The 15,709-nt window shown below is 39.3% G+C and overlaps 1 protein-coding gene across 1 annotated transcript; it reads right to left on the bottom strand.

The window, feature by feature from the left end:
* Positions 1-770: 770 nt before the first annotated feature.
* ACADL (acyl-CoA dehydrogenase, long chain) lies at positions 771-15,348 on the bottom strand (the record flags this gene model as incomplete). Its single annotated transcript, XM_009578518.1, has 10 exons — positions 771-963; positions 2,787-2,873; positions 5,192-5,319; positions 7,499-7,612; positions 8,856-8,957; positions 9,641-9,805; positions 11,091-11,157; positions 12,116-12,280; positions 12,723-12,860; positions 15,187-15,348. Coding segments are annotated over 10 exons (1,222 nt in total), but the record flags the coding sequence as incomplete, so codon positions are not given.
* Positions 15,349-15,709: the final 361 nt, after the last annotated feature.

Here is a 15,709-nt window from a genome sequence, read left to right as displayed (position 1 = left end):
GCGGCGCGCGGAGGCGCGTCCCCTCTCCCGAAGGGGGCGGTGAGGGGGGCCGGCGCCGGGCGTACATATGAAGATATAACCCCCAGTGTGCACAAACAATAATAATAATTTAAAAATTTGATATTTTTTAGCACCTTTATTAGGGAAATATTTGGAAATATTTGAAAATATCCACCAGCATCACCTTCCTTTCCTCAAAACTCCCCCTCAAAGCCCTGAGGTGAACATGGGCCCAGAGGAAGCGTCCGGGTTCTCCCTGGGGCTTTGACGTAACGCAGACAACCGCCAGACTGCATAGAAATGCTTTATTATATTTATTTGAACAAAGTAATTAAAATAAGGCATTCTGGGTTACATGTAAACATAGAGGTCAGTCGTACACTCCCTCCCCTACAGCGGGTGGCTGCGGTGCAGTAAGCGGGTGTACAGCAACGGTAGCAAAAGTTTGAAGTTCTACTCTGACACAGTGATATTTGTCAAGGGGGAATACAAATTCAAAGTTATATTAACATTTAACTTCTGTTCATTTGTTAAGAAAGTGGGTTGGATTCAATGTAACGGCATCAAGTCTGAAAGACCGAGCCACCCGTGATGCTCCAGACACCAAAATTGCCTTTCACGGCCAGAACTTTGGGAACCCTGAGAATTACACTGTGTTGTCCAAATGTATTTAAACTGAAAGTTCATTAAATATTAGATATCCTGCATATGAGCACATCGTTGTTACTAAGACTTTTTAAAATAGTGTCGCTTCCTTGAAAGAATACAATACACCACATTTACTTTACTTACATTCTGATGTCTGATTTTATGCCATATATTAATATAAAAGGACTCTGGAAGACTCTCCAAAGTAGTGAGCAGCTACCCTACTTGTCACTGACAATGTCTCTTGCAATAAGCTCTTTCATTATTTCATTGGTACCACCATAGATTGGCTGAACACGGGCATCCACAAAAGCTCTGAGGGGAAAAAACAAACAAACAAAACAAGCAAAGATTAAAAACAACTCCTCAGAATGGACACAAAATCAAAAGAAAAAGATATCAAGTTTTACCTTTGAAGACCCCTCTTTTCAAAGTATGCTATTCCCATTTTTAAAGAGGTTCACATTTTCAAAGAGGTTTCGACCACCTAAAATACTTCACCTTTCCAAGGCACTGTGCCAAACCAGGAATTTGGTCAGCATCTCTTCCCTGATTTTTTGTTTACGTTGTAAAGCCTTCACTATCCCCCACAACTAAACAAAAGTAAAATAAAGCTCTATAAAACCAGACTCTTACCACTCCCCCCCACCCCCCGATTCTTGTTCCCTCTTTTCCTCGCATCACCTGAGCATTAACTCAGCTCCGGACACCAAAGCCCCCATTCACCCACCACACGCATCCTGCAAACAGCACGCCCACATGAACTGCAAGACCCAGGTGCCTCGTTGTTGTGAAAAAACAACTCCTGCAAAGCCAAACTGATAGTTATCATGGTAATTTGCTCTAATGCCCTGGCCTGCCTGATCCTGTCAAGAGGACTGCTAACGGTGCTGTCAGTTCTTTCTTTGAGGCAGGACTCAAAACACCTTGAGAGGAAAAGAAAGTGCCAACTGGTTTCACATCAGCTGGCTACAGCCTTCTACTGACACCCGCTCCAGCTCCATTCGGGCCAGCAGCTGAATACCTGCACGCAGCCAAACCTTTTCCATCCCCATGCTGGAACCGGCCCCAGCGCATGCACAGCTGGTGACGGCACACAGGACGATGACAGTGTGCTTTTCCATCTTAATTCTGCTTCATTATACAGAAAGCAGCCCAGGAGCAATGTGGCATTCTCTGGAAACTTGGATAATAAAACCCTGCATGGACAACTACTGCACGCACAGATAAGCAGGGGCTCGAGGGCACCCTGTACAGGGCTTGCTGGCCTTCCTATTCAGTAAGATAGGGTGCAGAACACTCAAAAGTTGCACCCATTAAAAACATGCAGGAAAAAGTTACTTTAAAGCAACGTTTCATACTCTTAATGTATTTTGAATAAAAAAAAAAATCTAAACGTAGTCAGCTAAAACAATTAGTTTGTTATCTGCTTATAATAACTGCACAGCAGTGTTTTTGCTATTTCTATTATCAGATTACCCCTTTTGTTTTTTTAAAAAAAAGAACAAACACCAAAAGCTCCACTTATATTAGTGGGGCAAATGGCATGTACACAAAAGAAAACAAATCTTCACAGACAATATAATATAAAAAACTCCATAAATGTCCCTAAATTCATAAAGTAAGCAAAAAATTGGGAATGGCAAATTCCTCTCTACATATAAATCTCTTAGCTTTTTCAATTAAAAAGGTGTAAAAAGCTGAATGTAGCCAGTCATGCTCTTGATTAGGCAATTTGTTATTTTGTGGTATTACAAAAGATTTAGGCTGACCAACATGTTTTCTTTCCTTCATATGCATGCATTTAATTTCAGATAAAACATACAAACTAGCTCCCCTCATTTTTATTTTTACATTGCTTCTCTGTTTTTTCAATTAACATTTTCTTCTAGAAAAGCAACTTCTATTTTGTGAAAAATAGGTAATAATTGCTCAACAGCTCATGAATTATTTGGAGATTCAAAACAAAGCCTTTCTGCAGACATCTGTACTGTGGATTGCCTTTCAATAAACATGATGGGAAAAGGAACAGTAAATCAGTACTAACACAAAACAACTGACAAGTAGACATAAAGGAAGTGCCTCATTTTACTTTGCTGGTAATCTTTCATCATTCAAGTCTGAAATGTTGCACTTACTTTGCAATTGGATACTCCCACATGTACCCCCATCCTCCGTGCAGTTGCACACACTGAGTAGCTATGCTGTTTTGGAGATCAGAAGACCTTAAATGGTCAAAAAGAAATTTGTTTTTTAGAAGGATGTTATGCTGTGAAACATTATTAGAGATACAGATAAGTTAGCAAGACAAAAATATAACCAAACTTTTTACTCTGTATAACTGATCTGAAATGATGGCCATTAAAATACTTTATCTTATGAGAGACTTCTTTTTCTTCCTGCATGATAAGTAGGAAATTAATACATTAAACTGAACAGTATTTAAGATTTGTTCTCCTTATGCAAGAGCTTTTGGAGGAGGAAAGCTTTCAAAACAGACAAGCTTGTTTACCTTTCTCACAGGCCAAGAGATTTCTTTTGTACAGCAGGTTGATATAGTCTCTTTTCTTATCAAATCCCCCAGCTGTGTCATAAAAATTAACAGCACCACAGGCTCTCCCCCCGCCCCCCCCAGCAACACACCAGAATGCTCTTTGAATATAACCATCACCTGGGGATAATTTATTTTCCTCAATAGATTTTACAGGTTTGAATTCTAAGAAATACTGTAATTCTTAAATAGGATTGCCCACTGCAAAATATTCAATTATTTCATGATCTTAAAAAAAATACTCTCTAAAGGCATTGTATTTTGTGAACCTTCCCTCTAGAACATGACAGATAACATGCCATTTACAGTTATGTCCTGCATCTCAGCTTTTGAAAAGCTACATACTTGATGTTATTTTAAACACTTGATGAAAATGAGATGAAAGAACCCATAGGATTTTAACTACACTGGAAGTTCAAGCTAAAGCTGAAAGACATGAAAACCACCTTCTAAACATACAACTTTCAGAGTGGCAACAGAAGTAAAGGAAGAGACAATTCAAGTCAATTGCTTCTCATGGAATAATGTAAGAGTCCTTTTCTCCAAACCACCCCCCTCCCTGTCCAGTTAAATCCTTACAGTTTATTATACCAACTTTAAATCTGCAATGGTGAGTTACCACAACTGTCTTTCCTAAATATATTTTCAAATTAATTTAGCTACATAATACAACCTGTCACCACAAAAATAAGACCCACTGACCTTTCATCAAGTATCAGAAAAAAGATGCACAAACTAAGCTTTAAAATTCTTCAAAGCTCAACTCAAGTCATTGACTGTACAAAAGGTTTGAAGCAAAATTAACTGGAGATAGTCTCCTGAAAGAGTAGGGAATAAAACAATTCTACATTCAAGCATTTTCTAGACCCTGTAAGAGAGTTTTATGGAAGGGAGCCACAGGGACTCCATTAGGGAAAGGGGAAATCCACAACAAAGTGTGGCACTAACATTTGGAAGGGTGGGGAAGCTTCAAGTGCCTTGCTTCGGGAAATTTGTTGAGGAAGTAAGTCTACATCTGAGCTGGCACCAGTTGCTTCCTCCTCCTCAAAACTGAATGCTCTGCTTATGTACCTGGTACTTCTAGGTAATCAGTGCCAGGAATAGCACTCAATCAAAATCCTTCCTTTCATTGTAAATATTATCTCTGGATTCCTTTAGTATCCTCCGCTCATTTCCTCTATACTTACTTTTAAAAGTCTAGAATCTGTAAACCTGTGCATCTTCCATAAAATTATTTGTTCATGTCTGATGTGCTTTTTTTCTCCCATCTTTGCAAGCAAAATAAAACTATACAAATTCATGTGCCACTATCTTAGATGCTTCTATTCATCCAGCTTTCTCTGGTTAAACTTAAGTTAACAGATAACACCACCAAGTACAGGGAGAGGGAGGAGGAGTTCTGGCCAATAAGCGAAAGCACTGTTTAGTCTCAGTTACAGCAATAGCTGTAGCCAACTATTTTTTCCCAAACCCAGATAGCTTCAAAAACTGGCTGGGCCAAACAGTTATTGCTAAGTAACTACTAAAAAGTATCATATGAGCTTCAAATAAACCTGTGCTTTAAAAAAAAAAAAATTAACAACAACAAACACTCCCCCATTATAAAAAAAATAAACAAAACAAAACCAAAGCCACACCCAACAACAATGTGCTACAGTAAAATGCAAATGTTTGTCTAAATACCAGTGAAGTACTCACTTTTATTTGAAGCTAAAGCTGAGTCCTGATTGTTATTAATGGAAGCCTACTTTAAAAGCATGCTATTATTTTGAAATTGATCTGTTTAACCAACACTGGTTTTCCATGTAACTAAGATTTTTGTTGACTACATGATTAAAGTTAAAGCTAGTGGTCTCGTCAGAGCTTACAATGTTATTATTAATCAGACAGTAATTTTATCTTTTCATTAGATCTGAACAGTTCAGTGTTTTTATCATTAAACTCCTGTCAAGATCACACAAGTAACACTTCCAAACTACTTTAACCACATACCAATACTTTGCCATAGAAGCTGTGGAGGAGTCCAGACGTTTATCTGCATGCAGCTGCAAACAGTTGTCCATAAAAGCTCGGCCCACGCAAATCTGCGTTTTCATTTCTGCCAACTTGTGCTGCACTGTCTTATTTTGTAAGTGGATAGAGGAGGCAGAGGAAAGAAAGTAGTACAGTTTTTAAGTGACACTTGAAGTTGAAAATGGAGCATTTTCTAAAAGGATTTCTGTTAGAAATCACCATTTCAAAACAACTTTGGCTCTGTACACTGGAAGACAACGTACTTTCCATACAATTATATCTTTACCAATCTTATTACAGAAAATTACTGCCCTTTACTTCTCAAACCAACGCAAAACATGACCTTAAGAGAAAAACCCCAAGAGCCTGAAAACATAAATTCCTAGAGAGCGCAGAGTAGGAGGCGCTGGGTGCTCCATCACTCTCAGCTCCCCCTTGTGGGGAATGTCCTTTCACTGTAGAGCCACTAATTTCCCCAGTTATTAATAACATTTCATCATCTATTGGATGCATTTTTTATGTATTCAGTTCTTCAGAGTTTAAGTGATATGCAAAAAGACACAAGCAAAACCAAAGGAAATCTTAGACTAACTATCAGGAAGTTTTCCAACACTGAGTTCTGTCGCATTGGAAAAGTTTCTAGATAGAAGTAGTAAAATCCATTGCTAAGGTTATATAAAACCCAGACCAGGCAAGCATTTGACTGTCTTCTTGTAATTCTGGTAGGGAGGGGATAAAAACACCACCCTGAAACAAAAGTTTTTTCTGATCTCACAGTTCTAAAATTGTATATACAGAGTCTTCTTGCTCCTCTTGACAATAAATATAATTGACCAGTCTACTATTATTATAAAGAGCAGATTTGATTTCAAACACTGTGGCATGACTAAATGAATTAGGCAAGGCAGAGCTCTACTTAGAAAGAATTTTTGATTATATGCACAATTATGATGATTCTAATCATCAGCAACAAAAAGGAAACTGAAAAGGTATGCAAGAATGGCTTATTTTGGCAAAAGTAATATACTTTATGAAGTTTACTGGCCACCTGGTGGTTGGCAGTGGGTTAGCCTAAAAAAGGTTATTTTGGCGGTCTCTGCACACTACAATTAGGAAGCATCCCTTACCTACACGAAAAAAGGGTAAAATGTATTTCTTTTGTTAAAGCTGCACACTGCACATACTAAATTCCATCTGCAATTACGGGTTTCTGAATGTTAACTTTAAAAACAGATGAAGATCATAATTTCCTGAAAGATACCTAGCATTACAGCCTCTAAATGGCCCAATTCTGCTGCTATTCACAACAACTAAACATCTGATTTTGACAAAGGAAATCTCAAGACTTTGAAATGGATTTTTTTTTTTTTTAAATTATTTCAAAAGTATATATATGAAAAACAAAAAGAGGCGGCCAACATCCTCTAACCCATATGAGTCACTTCTATCCTATAAAGCAAACATGCAGGAGCTTGGTCTGCTTCAGCCCTAACAGCTAATGTGGTTTTCAGGAACATTGTAACATCACAATACTGCGGAAAACAACATCTGTTTTACGACTGCAAATAAAGAGCGTAGGCATAAACATCTCAAAACACAATTAACAACCACTGTCAGGTAGGCTCACAGAGAATGACCCAACAGTTTTATATGCAGTCACTTAAATACCCAGCTAGCTAGTAGCTGAGGAATCTCATTACAATCCCCATAAAGCTGAATACAAACACCTCCGCAGGCATTCAGGCAGCAAGGTCACTGCCTGGGAGCCCCAACCAGCATCAGCCTCAAAGTTCATTTTTCTGCAATGCATTATGCGCAGAAGAACGCAGTACCCGCACATGCGCCAAGCTCTTCTGCAGCCTGCAGGATTCCGGGCAGACATAGAAATACATGCAGGTGCAACAGGCCCTGCGATTAGGACCTCTGACAGTAAAATGCAAGCCTAAGAGCAACAAGGTAATTTTTCTTCATCAGCAGCAAAAAGCCAGTATCGTTTCTGCCTGCATATTTCACTTCCAAAAGCAGCACTGCTGGGAGGTATCTAACTGAATCGTAAAATACATACATTAAGGCTTTTGCGGTGTTGGGGTTTTTTTATTATTTTTGTTTTTCAAAAATTAATGATGGGCATGGAGGCAAACAACAGCCACAGTCCAACAGTGAAATGTGTGCAAACAGTCCTTTGGAAACAGCCCAGTGATTTTCATTTGCTCACTATTTCACATACACAGATGTAAAGCAAATGCACACCGGAATCTCTACAGAAGTCTCTCAGTTCAAACTCACCTGCAAGTGTGCAATTGTCTTTCCAAAAGCTTTTCTTTGCTTCACATAATTCCTTGTTTCTTCAAACATGAATTCACAACTAGCAAGAGCCATATCAGCAATTAGCAGTCTTTCCTTTTGAAACACAAATTATGGAATCAAGTTGAAGTAGTCCGACATTCCTCCGTATCAGACGCACAATTGGCACACAGATGTTCAGTGTTGTTCATTAAGGGAGGGGGGCAGAAGTCACACTGAGTACCAAACCAGACACACTGCATTACTGAAATTAATGAGTGGGACAAATGCCTTGCTGCCTGAAGCTCACTTTTAAGTCTTTTCCGGGGTAATGTTCTATCACAACGACTAAAAAAATAGCTACAAATCAACCATAGGACTCTTATTGACTGAAAAATATACACCGAATTCTGTTTCAATTATTGGTTTTTACTGCTCAGTTTAAACAACAACTGTATTTAACAATTTCAATAGGACACGTCTAGAAAACAAAACCTACAGAAAAACCTGGCTGTTTTTTCCTTCCTCATAATGCGTTGAAAAACAGAAACTAAGTACAGAACAATTACTTCTAGCACCATTGAAATCATCTGATGCATCATGGTGAACCTGTTTATGAGTGCATCTATTTCTTTAAAGCAGTAAAAGATTTCCTTTGATCAGGTTTTGTATTTACTCACAGTATAAAATTAAATAAACATGATCCCTACCAGATGAGGCAAACACATAGTTTTGACAAAGCACAGTCACGTTTTGAAAAACCACATTGCCTCTTTGTCCTCCAAAATAATTCCAAAACTTCATAAACTAAGTCATAAACTGTTATTTCCACTAGCAAGGTATTTTGGCAACTAAACAATTTCTTTACTTTGGTATATGGACGAAGAAAGAGTTCCTTTAATATGCTTCTATGGTAGAAGAGGTAGAACAGCAGTGCTTGCTTGTTTCTTTAAAGAGAATGCCAAGTGCATCAGAGACCTCCAAGCTGTATTTAATTTACTAAGCAAAGTGGTTCCATGCTAGAAGTATACAAGAAAACCGTGGTATGTTCTTTTAAATACACTACTCTAAGCTCAGGTTCTTCAATAGCTGGGTTGTTGATTAAGAGATCTGGCTTTGAGCTGGCGGGATATCAACATTTTTTACCAATGCCCAAAGAATAGCACTTTTAGCACTAGGAATTGTGTACGTCATTTAGAAAGCAGCAGTATCAACACAATGTTGCCTACAGACATCGCGATTCTGAGCCCAAGGTGGCTCCCCACAATACATAATCTTCAAGACTAAGGCAGATTCTGGCAATGACAAGAATTGTCTCTGTATTCTTCCTACAGACAGCAAACACTCACGTTCCTCTCACCTGAGGGAGCTCTGCCATCAGATAATAGAAGCCTTTGTTCTCTTTTCCAAGCAAGGCACTGGCTGGCAACCGCACATCTTCGAAAAACAGCTCTGCTGTGTCCTGAGAGGATTTTAAATGCAACAGTTTATAGCCTGACATTCTCATCTCTTCATTCCGCTTCTTTTGCCCCATTTTTTTCTTGCTATTGTACACTTTAACTTGAAATCATAGAATCATTTAGATTGGAAGAGTCCTCCAGAGGTCATCTAGTTTATCTCCTAGTCAAAGCAGCTCCAACAAAGCAAGCAGCTGAGGACCTTGTCCAGTTATGCTTTCCAAAGCTTTAAAGATGAAGGCTCCATGATCTCTCTGGGCCCCTGTTACTGTATCTGATCACTTTTACGGCAAACTTTTTTTCTTAATACCTACTTAGAATCTTCCTTAATATAACTTGTGTCTCTTGCCACTCTCCCTTTCACTGTGCTCCTCTAAGAAGAATCTGGCTCCACCATCTCTACAGCCAACCATTAGGTAGCTAAAGACATCAATAAGATCCTGTCCTTCCAGGCTTCTTCAGAGTGAAGAAATCCAGCTTCCTCAGCCGCTCCTTGCACATCACATGCTTCAGACTTCCATAGGCAAACTCAGCATACATACTTTGCATGCATATCGTTTGTGCTCTAAAGCTTAAGAACTAGAATAGCACCACAGGTCCATTTTATATTTATTTAGCTAATGCCAGGCATTAAGTGATCTTAGACTTCCTCCAAGCCTATTACGTGTTAGGGGTTGTATGAACTTACTTGAGCTTTCAGGCCAATTTTGTTCAGCTTGCGCCCTTTGATGAAACCTTTTGTTCCATTTTCCACTAGAAAAAGGCTGATCCCATGAGCAGGAGATCGGGCCTCCCGGTTTGTAACCGCAACCACAATCACTACATCGCTCATCCAACCATTAGTGATGAATACCTGTAAAAAATGCAGCTTGGAATAAAGCAACAAGCTAGGTGAACAGAAGTTGGAAGAGATCATCAAGCAGCAGAAAGACAAATTGCATTGACACTTACACAGGTGAATTGAAAGGCAAGGTTTAAGTGTCCAGAAGAATTTTAAGCTTTAAGCTTTCTGAATTAAGTGTTTTGGAACAAGTAGGAATTAGTTTGAGAAGTATTGTGCGGGTCAGAAGTGCGAAGTTAAAGAATGCACAGATCTGTTTCTTTTGTCTGTCCCATGATAAAGAAGGAATATATCAAAAGTATCAAATGTAGATATTAAATGAACACAGACGTTCTCTTTTCTAGAAATTAAATTAGCAAGGTATAACATGCAAAACTATCAATGGCTTCTTGTCACAACTGCTTACTATAATCCTGTAAAATGACACTTGAACCTACCAAAATGATCCATCTTAAGTCCAGCAAAAGAAATGAGCTATCTGTCCTGTTTGGCTTCAACTGTGCAGCATGAGCAACTATCATTTTAAATACCTGTACGTACATATTTGCTTGCACACATTCTCACCACTTGAAATTCTGCTAAGGCCAGAAGTCTCTATCAGTACCATGTTATCAGCAGGAGTACAAAAGAAGAGGGGGGGAGAAAGAAGATTAAGACATTTCATAGCTTTAAAAAAAACCCTGTTGAGCCCACACTTCCATTTGAACACTTTATTTCTGCCTTCTTGCTTTTTTATTATGGCAACAGAAGAAGAGGTTAATGCTGCCAGCTTTGCAACACCCTGACAACCCACACAGAGCATCTGATGCAGTTGGGTTTTCTTCTCCTAACATGACCAGCAGGCTCCTGAATAAAGATTCCACAGTTGGCATTGTGGCAATGCAAGTTTTTACTCAGGCGACAGAAGATTTCACAATGATAGCATATATATTTTGTTGTTCAACCTCAGTACTAAAAACCTGCCCTGGTCCTGCTTATGCTATGCAGCACTTTTTTTTTTCCCCTTTTCTTCCCAGTTTGAGGAAAAATAGGCCTTTTGATAGGGTTATTTAAAGCTACAAAAAGAACCTACTCAAGCCCTTCCATAAATTGGTCCATAAATTGCCAGCAACAGAAATATCTTAAGTCCTATTAAAAAAAAGTAACTGGGAAAAAAAACCACAAACCGCAACATAACCCACAAAAAACCAAAAGTGAAAGGGCTGGGGAGAGATACTAACAGTGGTGTACATCCTTCTCTGTCTAAATGCATTCAGTTCCCAAAGCCTACGAGCGGCATATATGTCTGATCACTTACCTTACTCCCATTAAGAATCCAGTCACTTCCATCCTTTTTTGCATATGTTCGTACTCCCTGCAAGTCACTAAAATGAAATTCAAAAGGTCCTTCAAGAAACCATTCCAGAAGCTGCAATTTGTATCTGGAATTCTACCCAGTATAAACTAAGGTAGATTTTGTAATGGCCAGGTACAGGCTCAGTGAAAATGCGTATGAGGATAATGAAACATGGTGAAAAGGCTGAGAGCGTAACAGAAACCACAAGCGTGCTGTAGCAAGGGATGACAAATCTGTGCAATTGTACAAGAGCATGAGGTCCCATTTTAACGTATCCGCTTGTGGAAGGTGGTGTAATACAAGGACTGACACCAACGGGTCAGCATCCCCTTACGTCAACATGCCTTTGATGACAAACGCTAGACAAAACCACAACCTCTAAGCAGGCTCAGCCCTGATGAGGAGGCTCTGTAAAAAGCCACTGGCAACGTCTACAATCTGTAGAAGCATGACACCAACAGGTTTTGCTCTTCACCCGTCCCTCTCTGTTTTGGAAACTGCCCAGATCAGCCGTGTCTACTCCAAACATGTGCTGTCTGCCCTTCAATAATGACGGGCAAGGAGGGACATTTCTCTGTTTGAAAGGATTCAGAGGAAAGAAAACAAGGTGTTCTGTTCCACAACAAAAGCTGATAGTGAAGTCAAGCCCTCTTTACCGAGGTATGTAATTTTCTCCTGACTACGTTTCATATTAAAAGTATGTTCACTTGACAAACAAGTTAGTAACTATAAACTGGACCATAAAAGCAAATACAAAGCATATTTGCCCACAGTGGGATGATACTGAAATGGATTCTGAGCAAGTACCTTGAAGTGACAAAGCTGTAGTAATCAATAAGTAACAGTTGTTTTTGAGGTACTACCTAATCTAGGATACTGCCTAGTCACTAAAATGACTATATAACCAGGAGGGTCAGGAATTTTTTCACTCAGAACATTATGTGCCATCTACTGATTTAAGACCATTGTTTTAGTATTTAGCTTACCTGCCAGCCCCGGGTTCTGTCATGGCGATAGCTCCAATACACTTGCCTGCAATCATTTCAGGGATAAAGCGTTTAATCTGTTCTTCAGAGCCATAGTTTGCAATGTAGGGCATGACTATATCTGAATGAAGGCTGAATCCTGGTCCCGTACAGTTAACGTACATCCTTGGGGAGAGGGGAAAAAAAAGAAAAAAGTTCAAACAGAAGTACTACAAAGATTTAAACACTGAACTTCACACAGTTACAACAGACCAACAATGAAGAACGCCCCACCACACAGACGTCTCAGACATAACCTGAGCTTGTGGCACTTGTACTGTTATTTATAGAATGTACTTTCACAGCCAAATGAGTATATAACCTACCAGACCAACTAAAATGCTTTCCACAGTCCCAAAGTCCTAACACAATGACATTTGTTACTTAAACAATCATCCGGAATACTTAAAACAGGAGGGATTTACATATGTCTAAACTATCTTTTCCATGAGAAAGATAACACCGTTTTCTGTAAGCAAACATATTCCACAATGAGGACATCTTATGGAAAAATATACAGTCTCTTGATAATATCACTGAATTTCTTCAGGAAGTGCCTAGTACTTACTGCTCCTCCCAGACCACAGCTGAAGAGAGAATATCTGCTCCGATGCCTCCATGTTTTTCAGCGATAGCAACACCCAGCAAACCCTGCTGTCCAGCCTTTTCCCAGAGCTCCCTGCTCACCTGGCCATCCTTCTCCCATCTGCAAAATGAGCAGAAGAATGGAGTCACGCATTAAATCCCCCATGTGCTAGTGTTTATTTGTCATGACTGCTGCTTCACACTAGAGCACCTGCAGCCAGGCTTCACTGCACAGGAAGACTCTTTCGGTCTCCCGAACATACAATATGTAGGGTACATAGACAATTATATTTTCCAGCTAAGAAGCAGTGGCTTAATAATATGTTTTCTATTCTTCAAGTCCACAGATGCTACTGGCATGACAGGGGCACCAACTGTGTAACAAGTTTGAACTCCTGCTTCCAACATATAACCTGGCATCTCTTTAAGCCTTGTTATGAAAGGCAGTGCTGTCTGTTGGTCTGGGTACCACACCAGGATTTAGGAAACTTAGCCACAACCATCTGGATAATTACAAGCAGGTCTTTATCTTCCTGACATTCCATTTACCCCACTACAAAATGGGTGTAACACATCAGTATCTTATGTGAAAGATTTCAACTCTTCCAATGACAACTGCTTTATAAGAACGAAGCATTAACACATTAGTAACTCTTACATAAAAATCGGTCCTTGAGCACTTATTACAAGTTAGTACTATATCTTGGTAAATTACTGCTGTAACGTGGTTTCAAGTTTCTAAATAGATAGTTGAGGTTTATCTGCTGACAGTTGGCAGACTTTAACACCACAGGAATCACTTATTCTTGGAAAAATAGTGCCTCTTTATGGAGTTTGCCAACTCAACAGAAAGTTGGATGGCCATTAATGGCACAGCATAGCTTTTTTTGATCGTTTTTTTTTTAAAAACCACAATTTTAAAATTATATGGTAGGCAGATTAGATCAGAGACACTCCTCTGACACACCTGTGTACAGCAGAGCACTTTATCCACAGTTAATAAAGTATCTTATCCTACACATTTAAGCTCACTCCCAGAGCTTTCACTCCTACACTGGAAATCTTAAACAAATCTCTCCCATGACCATCTTTGCTTTTTTCCCCATCCACTTTCAGGGCCATTCCTGTCTACTTCACCCATCGTGAAAGCTTCTCCTCCTCACAATAATCCACAACTGCATTCACTGATGCCACACTTGTCTCTTCATTATCAGCGCAGCTAATTAATATACCATGTCTGAAGCCTGTTTACTTGAAAGCTGTGAGAACAGAATGGTTCGTATAACTGAAGTGATGCAAGAACACAAGTCCAACTTTTTCCAGTCTCTCCAGCAAATAGTTGTCAGCAAGCTAGCAAACACGATCTTCAGTAACCTTGAGCAGAGACAGTACCTGTTCACAAACCTGCACTAGAAGTCATTCTAACAAAAGATGAGCGAAAACATCTGGTTTTGTGGACAGAATATGATTGTACAGTGCAAAAACATACTGGTTTGAGGACGAAAAAAAACAGTTGGCAACAACCCTGATGCAAGCTGTTTCCATTGCCTCCTGCTGTAGATTTCTGCCCCAGAGCCACAACACTCCACCCACTCAATTGTGCCATCTCAACTGCTTGTGGATACACACTGTGAACTGCACCAGGAAACTCATCCAGCAGCGTGATTTAAGAATAAGGCCTTCACTAGCCCCCGGTGTTTTTGCAGGAATGTTTTTTCAAGTAAAGTAAAAATTGCTTAAGACGCTACTGCAGCTTAACGCTTACTGTTCAAAAACATGTTCTGAGTTAATTTATTTTCTTTCTCCAGCTGTAACATGATTGGGTATAGCTAAAATAAGGGTGAAAAACACCCTCCACCTCTAGTTCAATGGAAGTACGACACTTCTACTCTGTGCAGAAGACCACACATACTTCCACAGAAGCAAAAAAGACAGAAATTTAAACAAAGAGATTTTGTGCAAGTTTCTTGGTAATACATAATCCAGCTTACCATCCTACATGTACTGTATTTACAAAATCTACTGCAATGTAACCTAGACACAGTGTTAATGCTTTTTGGATAACAGCAGTACAATAGCATGGCAACTGAATTGTCTCCCCAACTCTACCCACAAGACATCGGTGTCAGAGTTAATACCTACAAGCAGGGATACTTTCGCTGCAACTCTGCAAACTGCGTTTGTCTGCTCATAGGCCTAAGACGAAGATGCCAGATTGCCCACACTGGAGCTCAAAGAATGCAATGAATTTTTATTATGTGTGATTTTTTTCACATATGATTTACATAGGCAGGTTTGTTTTAATTGAGTAAATCTGAAATACAAAGCTTGTAAATGAAAACAAATATCCTGTTTGTCCCGTCATATTAAAAGTAACACCCCAAAAAGCATTTTGAGAAAAAAATGCGTATTATTTGGCAAACCAGAATGTTTAAACGGTATCTTACTCTGCATGAAAAGGCAGCACTTCTTCCTGAAAGAACTTCCTGGCACTCTCCCTGAAGATATCATGATCTGATGAGAAGATCCTCCGAGTTCCTATATCAGTCAAACTTTTAGCAGAAGATGGTTCTGGGCGCTTTGTGCCATGCTGTTCAGTTTGCAGAGGACTAAAAAAGACAAGTGAAAGCATCTGTTAAGACACAGGCACCCCTATTTACATAACCCTTTTAAAAGGAAGGAAACACCTGTGGTGTTAAACATAATTCACATCCCAACTCCAACACAGTTAGGTCCAACGGATACCTACGATAAAGACCTAACACACACTGTACTTCACTGGTCTGTGAGAGCAGGTGAAGCAAGACTGGTTTGTCCTTAATGCTTCAAATAAATTAGAAACAATAATAATACATACATAGGTAAGAGAATAAAGTTTCTGTTCATTAGAGATACTAAAAATCATGACTGCCTTCTCCTCCCACCACACAACCTCCAAAATGCAATTAAGCTCAATTTAAACTGAGGTGG

Source organism: Fulmarus glacialis, unplaced genomic scaffold (assembly GCF_000690835.1).
Source record: "Fulmarus glacialis isolate BGI_N327 unplaced genomic scaffold, ASM69083v1 scaffold38635, whole genome shotgun sequence".
Taxonomy (NCBI): domain Eukaryota; kingdom Metazoa; phylum Chordata; class Aves; order Procellariiformes; family Procellariidae; genus Fulmarus; species Fulmarus glacialis.
The sequence above is the reverse complement of the archived record's forward strand: the minus strand, read 5'-3'. Positions and strand labels throughout refer to the sequence as shown.